At 34.6% G+C, this 7,786-nt stretch overlaps 1 protein-coding gene across 2 annotated transcripts; it reads right to left on the reverse strand.

The window, feature by feature from the left end:
- Positions 1-306: 306 nt before the first annotated feature.
- Positions 307-7,298, reverse strand: LOC144561686 (uncharacterized). Of its 2 annotated transcripts, none has more exons than XM_078310734.1 (16): positions 6,966-7,298; positions 6,385-6,479; positions 5,890-6,003; positions 4,686-4,790; positions 4,530-4,601; positions 4,216-4,328; positions 3,911-4,039; positions 3,694-3,762; positions 3,422-3,509; positions 3,158-3,229; positions 2,548-2,648; positions 2,236-2,353; positions 2,075-2,134; positions 1,792-1,902; positions 1,071-1,190; positions 307-587 (listed from the first exon to the last, which is right to left on the reverse strand). In XM_078310734.1, the coding sequence occupies exons 1-15, from the start codon at positions 7,066-7,068 to the stop codon at positions 1,089-1,091; spliced, it is 1,452 nt and encodes a 483-aa protein (XP_078166860.1). In that variant the 5' UTR covers positions 7,069-7,298; the 3' UTR covers positions 307-587; positions 1,071-1,088. The 2 variants fall into 2 exon arrangements, with proteins under 2 accessions (XP_078166860.1, XP_078166861.1); XM_078310735.1 differs by having other exon boundaries at positions 307-598; positions 6,966-7,228.
- Between the last annotated feature and the right edge of the window lie 488 nt (positions 7,299-7,786).

Below are 7,786 nucleotides of genomic sequence, written 5' to 3' on the forward strand. Positions count from 1 at the left end.
CATGGACAACAAATTTTGGAATTATGAGGGGTTTACATACCTGCTATTTAAGGATTACGATAGCCTTCAAATGAATTTTAGCGGATATTTTATATTTACAATCAAATATGTATATTCAAAATGGATGCAAGTCTATGGTCATTTGAATGAAAAAAAAATAAAAAAATCTTATGAATGTTTACAAGGTCTGTCATGATTTATATGTAATGGGATACAATTATCGATTTATGAGATTATAATTACTTGAGATTAATTATTGTGATTTAATAATATCAATTCCCACTGCATCGCGTGGGCACTTGACTAGTCTAACCCCGCATATGCACTAAATAAAAAAAAATACAGGTTGCCGTTCCGTTGCTTGACTTGCTTCAGATATATTTTTTATTTTTATTTTTGAGTGAAATGGCCCGTAGGCTTGACATTAAACTACCACATTTCATTGCTTCTGATATTTATTGAAATTTGAAACAGATATACTTAAGATATTACACACAAAAAGGACATGAAAGGATATACTAAAACGCCCCAACAATAGTTGGAAGGTGTGCAAAACTCCTAACTGACAGTAGCAGCAGCCCTGCGATCTGTGTAAAATCTAGTATTATTTAGAATCCCCACAATATTGTAGAACGAAGTATACAACTATTTAGAAAGGTTATCACAAGGCCAACGCTGGTATCTATGGTAATATATTTACCTAGCAGTTATGGTGCCAAAAACAATTGTAGGGTTTCTTTCCCAATTACTTGGTTAGTGATCCTTAAATTTCTGGAGTACAAAAAAGCAGTACCTGCCTGGTATGGTGCAAGGTACAGCGCGAAAAAAGTTCACTCCTAAATGTGACCAAAACCATATATGTTTGAACTCCTAAGATAAGCCTTGAACTGGCATGAAATATCTAATACTGAGAACAAATTAAGGTCAAGATGGTCTAAGTCCAAGCCACCAGGTATTGGCTTAAAATCCAAGAGAGCAGTGGGTTTGAATTAGGTCTTAGTTATACACAACCAAATACCCACTTTTAGATGGTAGCACAACATTAGATTACATTAAGGATAAACAATTACCACCAAGTATTAAGATAATTAAGTGGCTTGCTTGGCTTTAAGCACAACTTCTTCTGTGGTAGGCCCAATTATGTCATTTGCCATCTTTAGAGAAAGACAATATATTCTCCCGATTGAATCCTGGCCATACAATTATGTAAAAAGTAAACATCATTCTTATTACTTCATTTAGAAGTACAAAAATGAGGACAGAGCAAAAGCATTGGAAACAAGCTAATTAAAAATCATTGGATATATCTGGCATCCACTGTAAAATTATCCATTATAAAGGGTAGTAGCAGAGTAAGAAAGGAGGGATGTTTGGATCTTTAAAGAATTGAATCCAGATGGATTGGAGCACAGATATTTCCTTCAAATATTAAAAATCAGGCCATCCGAATTGTACATTGGATATATTTAAACTTTTGAATGGAATATAACTTTGAAAAATACTGCATATCCTAACCAAATATGACAACCCCAATATGGCTTCCTCATTTCCTAATACCAAATCAAACAATGAGAATCGGTAGCTTGGTTTTATAAAAGATAGGCGGTGTATGGACAGTGCTTCTATTTTTTTTTTAAATGTATCTAACATATTCTGCAAGGTGTACTGGACATTCGTCATTTTCACAGTAGCATATCTCAAGGTGTTTTTGGGTTATAGATGACATTTTTTTTCCTGATTTAAAAAAAAAAAACATATTTAAAAGAAAATACATAACATGCAAAAACTGACTCTTTGCACAATGCCAAGTCTCTCTAGCTTTTGCACAGCATCATGCACATCGAAGTTGCATTGGATGCCAAATTCTTCTTGTATTAGCTCCTCGCATCTCAAATCAAGGTCCTGTTCAACACACAGACTATTTCCTTCATATGTTCATTTACGTTCTTATATTAGCTTATGTAAGTTCTTTCATGGGCCCTTTTTTTTAAATTAGGAAAAAATGAACTTTTGTTTGGTATTTGATCAGCCTGGAAATGTTCTGGTACTCATATGCATTTGCACAAAAGCTTACCGTAGCTGTGGCCTTTCCTTGCTCCATCAGAATAAAGTACGATATTATCACCTCTTTCACCTGAAATTTTTTGCAATTGAAAATGTAAATAGAATAAGAGGTGGAAATAGTCTTATATTCCTATTAATTAATTCAAGTTGAGAAAAAAAAAAAAATCTAACTTCTTGTTGGATCACATCATCACACAAGTGTAAGAGAGTGCCTTTTCCACTATCTAGCTGTTTGTTATACATTGATTGTGTTATCAAATTTTGGTACGTCTCCATGTTTTGCTGAAACCTGTTAAAAAAAGGAAGACAATATAAACCAACTATTCCAATACCACGGTGCAGATCAGGTAGTACTGACTACTGACTGGTACTAAGACTGCATTGAAATTGACCTTTTTCCTTACTTATTTTGCAGCTTTACATATATCTTCAGAATGAACTTACAAAAAGAGTAGTAATTGACTAATTTCATAAAGGAATTACGAGAAATAGATCTTAGCACAGTAGCCAGCAAGTGCAGAGAGAATGGCCACAACAACCCATATATCAGCTTTGGGCATTTCAAGTGAACTAACAAGTGTGACCTGTGAAAGGTAAATTAAAATATTACCAGACCAAAGATACAAAATAAAAGATAAATTATGCAAATGAAAATAACAAGAGGGATCCAATGCTTATGATTTGGTTTTCCTGTCATGACCATGAATTTTTATGTTAACAAATTTGAAATTTCAATTTCTAATGGAAAGTATGAACTGCTGATCTTGTTGTATCTCCATAGCATTTCATATACATCAGAGGTACAAAATTAAAGTTCATTTTCATACAAGATCTGAAGGTAGTAAAATTATCAACCAAAATAAAGCACAATGAATCATTGATTTTTGGCTCTCCTTGATCTTTACATAAAATAAACTAAAGTGAACAACTTTTGACATGAATGTATTACTCTCAAGATAGAACAAGATCAATGGTACACCCTTCTAGATTGTAATTTGGATTTTTTTTAATTATTAATGGAAACAAGAGATGGTCATGGGCATTAGATAGTACCGCAAGAAACAAATACAAATTTGAATAAAAGACTACTTACAAGGCCAATAACAACAGAAACGAGAAACTGGACCCAATCCATTGGAGTTAGACTTGGATTTTTCTTCTCAGGCTAGAACAAAAAATATGAACATAAAATGAGGTCACTTTTCTTCAAAAAAAAATATTAAATAAAATAGAGAGAGAAGTGATTTCTTCAAAGAAAAGAAGATGATGTCTTTGTGTGTGTGTGAGAGAGAGAATAGTTAATATTAAAGAGTATTTTACTCCGAGTGATTTTTCCATGTGGTTTCATTTAACTCACCAAAACCAATTCCATATCAGCCATTGGAATATTTTTGAAATGTTTTACATAAATGCCTCTCTCTGGTTTGCTTTTTGTTCCTGCCCTCCTGAAAATAGAAAATATTGTCTCAAAAGTCAGGTTCGGTACCAGAAGAACACTTCAGGCAGTACAGGAATACCCACACTGGTTCATTTTGATTTTGGTTCAACTCTTACCAAAGAGGAAAACAAAATACTAACATGTTCTATGCAGTAAGATTATGTACCAAAAATTATATATATAAAGTCTACCTGTATACCACAATCATGCGATCAAAGGTAGGCTCTTGTATTGTGTTCTTGCCTAATAAATTACCAATACTGCAGAACAATTCAAAGTGGCAGCAAAATCAGACATGATAAAGAATTGGTGAAGTTACATATAAATTTGAAGCATGGATCTTCAATACCAGTAATTCTATGGTACATAAGCCCAACACCCGTCACATATAGGAAGTAGAAAACAAACCTCATATCCATGCTCTCTAGCCTTATTCTCTCTACATACAATTCTTCCTCTGGCTCTGCTCCATTAATCTCATCAGTTTTCTTCGTATCCTTCTTAGATATCTTTTTTCGCATGAATATTTTGTCAAGCCTGGTTATGAAAAATAAATATTTAGACTTAAAGAACTGTTATGTTACCAGAAATAATATTTTCCATTTCATCAAATATTTGATTTTGCTTGGTATGAACCAGTCTAATCCAATGTAAATTACCAAGTACAAGAAAAGGAAAAGGAAAAGGAAAATAATTAAAAGAGGAAAATGTACATAGTCTTTCTGAGGAACCAAGACCAGATACGTGATATGATCATATCCAATTTTGCCATGAAAAAATAATCAGTGGTACGGTCGATACCAATTCCCCTTCGGAATATCACATACTGCAAAAGAAACAGATGATGTAACTAAAGTTAAGTTAATGATGTGTAAACTTTTTTTGAGTAAAAAGATGTGTAAACAAGAGAGCAAATGATTTTATGTATGGTCAAATGTACTTATTTGGGAACCTGGAAAGGGATAACAGAAGTTGAAAGCTGAAAAAAAAAATATCAATTTTATTGTATTAATTTAATAGTAAGTACCTTATCAGAAAACTCGGGGATGTTTTCATGGGGATGATCCTTGAAATACTTCGATAAAAGAGTCTTGTCCAGCTGTGCAAAAATAGAAAAAGACGAAACATCAGGAAATTAAAGTAAAATTCAAAGTAAGAGATAGAAAAAGTTTATCAAACTAACCTTGGATTCATTGACTTTAATCGGAAGATTTAATAAGTACTGTGCTGACTGTGCCACCTCAATCTCTTCATCACTTACTATGTTAAAGTTGCTCTTTTCCATCATCTGTTTAGTAAATTTATAAGTTAAATATGAAATGAGATACAAAGAGGATTTGTTGAAGATTTTCAAAATAAGCCCTTCTCAAGTCCAGAAATTCCAAACATTATGCCCCCTGGGAAGTAAATCATTTGGGTAAATTTTTGTGGAGGTGACTAACCCCAGGTCATAAATTTACCTTCAACTTTGATATTGGCTCCTTATTTAACAAACTTCCATTTATCCTAATCAAACAAACAAAATGACCAGTTTCTCCTCTCTCAATTTCTCTCTTCTAACTTCTCCATTACCTCCCACATCTTTCATTCTGCCTGTCACTTCTACATCACCCTCATCTCTCTCTTACTCTTTCCACTTCTTCATTCTCCCTTCTCCATTATCAAATTGAAAGAGAAGAGAAAGAGGTGAGGTGTAATGGGGAAGATGACAGCAGAAAGAATAAAGAGAAACAGAGGGCTTGTTCAGCACGAAGGAATTGTGGTGGAATAGAGGAAGAGTGAGGAATTATGACGGAGTAGTAGCCAAACGTGAGTGGAATTGAATGGAATAGAGAAAAAGTGAAAAAGTGGAATTATGAAGAAAATATGCAGTCAAACCCTTCTCTTTTACACTTTAGTCCCTCTCTATTCCATGGTAGAGGTGGAATTGAGGAAGAGTGACTTTTTCACATGTGAGAATTAGCTCAATTTCACTCTTCCACTATTCCAAATGTGCCGAACATGATTGGAATTGTATGGAATAGAAGCCTCTTCCCTTTTCCACTCTTCCATTATTCCATGCATTTGCCGAACAGCCGCAGAAAGAATGTTAAATCCATTTTCTTTGACAGGGCACAGAAAAAGCGACTTGATTCTACCAAATGAACAATCTTACACAAAATATAGTTGGAGAAATATTTTACACTTTCTGATAGTAATACACATCTAGTACTTATCAGTTAGTACGAACCACAGTTACTGTTCCTCGGTAGGTGTTAATTTAGAGATTTGGCTCCATAGCAGAGAAAATTTTAATTTTCTCAATTTTCCTATAATAGAACTAAACCATATTCCAAGAATCTGAAGTGTTTTCAAGAAAAAAACAACAACAAGAAGAAGAACCTGACCTTGAAGAAATAGGTCAGAAAATTCTGCTCAAGTACATCAATTTCCTCTGGTGAAAAGTTTTGCTTCTCTAGTATTGGTCCACCATACACTGGGTCAAACAATGAATAAAGCTCCTGAAACATGTGTCATTATTAATATCGTAAGCAGATAGGTATTTAAACCTCAAATGCTCCAGCTTTTGCACAAAATCATTTTGTTACTACTAGCATGTACAGTCTGGTACAGTACCTGTATTGGACATAATGTATTACTGGTATGATCCAAATTAGCACATAGATCAATTTACTAAATTGTTTGGGTAAGCAGCAAGTTACTTTAGCTCTTTGTTACGTACAATTAAAGATAAAATATAATTTTCTTCAACAATTCAGGCCTAACAATATCTTAACAGGTTAAATCAAGACATATTTGCATGGTCAAGGCCAAAGACAGTGCTATTCATTTTTAAAAAAGGCTGTGATTTCCTACTATGAAGCAAAAGAAGAATAAGGTACCATCATATCCTCGAACTGGAGAAGATACCAAGCCCGAATTGTGTACTCCACTCTTTTGCATAGCTTCAAAAATTCAGAACGGTCTGACTCGTGCTCTTTCAAAAAATTGGAAAGAAAATTATGAATCCAAGTTCATAGATGTAGAGTAAGGCCTTTATGGTAATATACTATGTTGGTACTTCACCAGTACCAGTGCCGGAAAATTTACGGTTCTGTCCAGCTGATACCAGAAACGCTGCAAACCTTTCGGTTTGGATGTGTTATAGTTTTGAATTCCAATTGGAAATGGGGAACAAAAAAAAACAATGTATACAATTGAGTTAATCTCAAATAATGTTAAAATGAAAAAAAAAAATGAGGAAAATTTTCCCAGGGTTTGCCACCAGATTTCATAAATAAAAATTAAAGTTAAAAGCGATGCAAGAAAAATCAAAACTCCTAAAAACGAAAAGACTAGACAGGACACTTGAGAGAGATCCACATTCAGATCAATAAGAGATAAAACAAGCACAAATTGCTACAGAAGTACCCGAAAAGGAGACAATCTTGATCTACAGCACAAATCGAATAAACTGCAGTACCTATGAGATACGCAAGCTTCATTATGAGCTTGGGTTTTAAAATGGGGATAACGGATTCTCTCTCGAGTCTAACCACGTCTTTCTTCTCCTTCCCTCTCTCCATTGGAACCAGCAACAATAGTCAATAACAGTAGAAACGAAAGAGTGAGGAAATGCACAGCAGGTTTTCGACAAAATGCTTCAAGGAAAAGCGTTTGAGCTGCCGCAAGGCACTACCGCACTAGTAACGTAAAAAAGAGAAGTGACAAAGGCGAAGAAGAGGCAGCAAGACTACAAGAGACAGCGGCATTATTCATGTAATTACTTTTATTTTTCATTTCCATCGCTTATTTTGTCATTTTCGTACACCTAATAAAGTTTTACATTTTAACATCGGTGTACCTCAAAAGTCAAACAGACCTCTGTATTTGGCCCACACAGCATTGAACTATACTGCAATAAAATTAGTGAAAACAAAGGTGGCAAAGCGCAGCGAACGCGTATCCTCTGCATTAACTCAAGAAGGTTAAGATAACCGTCTGATTTGAAACGGAGCCAATCCGGTCACTGCTCATGATATAGGGGTCACTTTAATATTAGTGTGGATCTAGTCGGCACGAATCTTAAAATAGATCGGATGGTCATAATTCATTAACTCAAAAGATTCCCTTTTGAGTTAATGCAGAGGATACCAATTCAAGGGGAGTGGGAGGAATCCATGAGTCTGCATCTTCTGCGTTAACTCAAAAAAGCATCTCTCGAGTTTAATGGATCTCGGCTGTCTGATCAGGATCAAAGCTATCCGGTGCATGAGTCAATCCGGCCCATGTCTATGATACAGG

This window comes from Carex rostrata, chromosome 11 (genome assembly GCF_964058835.1).
Source record: "Carex rostrata chromosome 11, lpCarRost1.2, whole genome shotgun sequence".
Taxonomy (NCBI): Eukaryota; Viridiplantae; Streptophyta; class Magnoliopsida; order Poales; family Cyperaceae; genus Carex; species Carex rostrata.

Bases quoted from the DNA above. Each gene is read 5' to 3' on its own strand.
- LOC144561686 (XM_078310734.1), bottom strand. From the start codon at position 7,068: ATGGAGAGAGGGAAGGAGAAGAAAGACGTGGTTAGACTCGAGAGAGAA. The intron at 4,791-5,889 runs GTCAGGTTCTTC...TTTACTAAACAG, and splicing joins TTCTGACCTATTTCTTCAAG to ATGATGGAAAAGAGCAACTT. The intron at 3,510-3,693 runs GTAGACTTTATA...TTCTATTTTCAG, and splicing joins CGCATGATTGTGGTATACAG to GAGGGCAGGAACAAAAAGCA.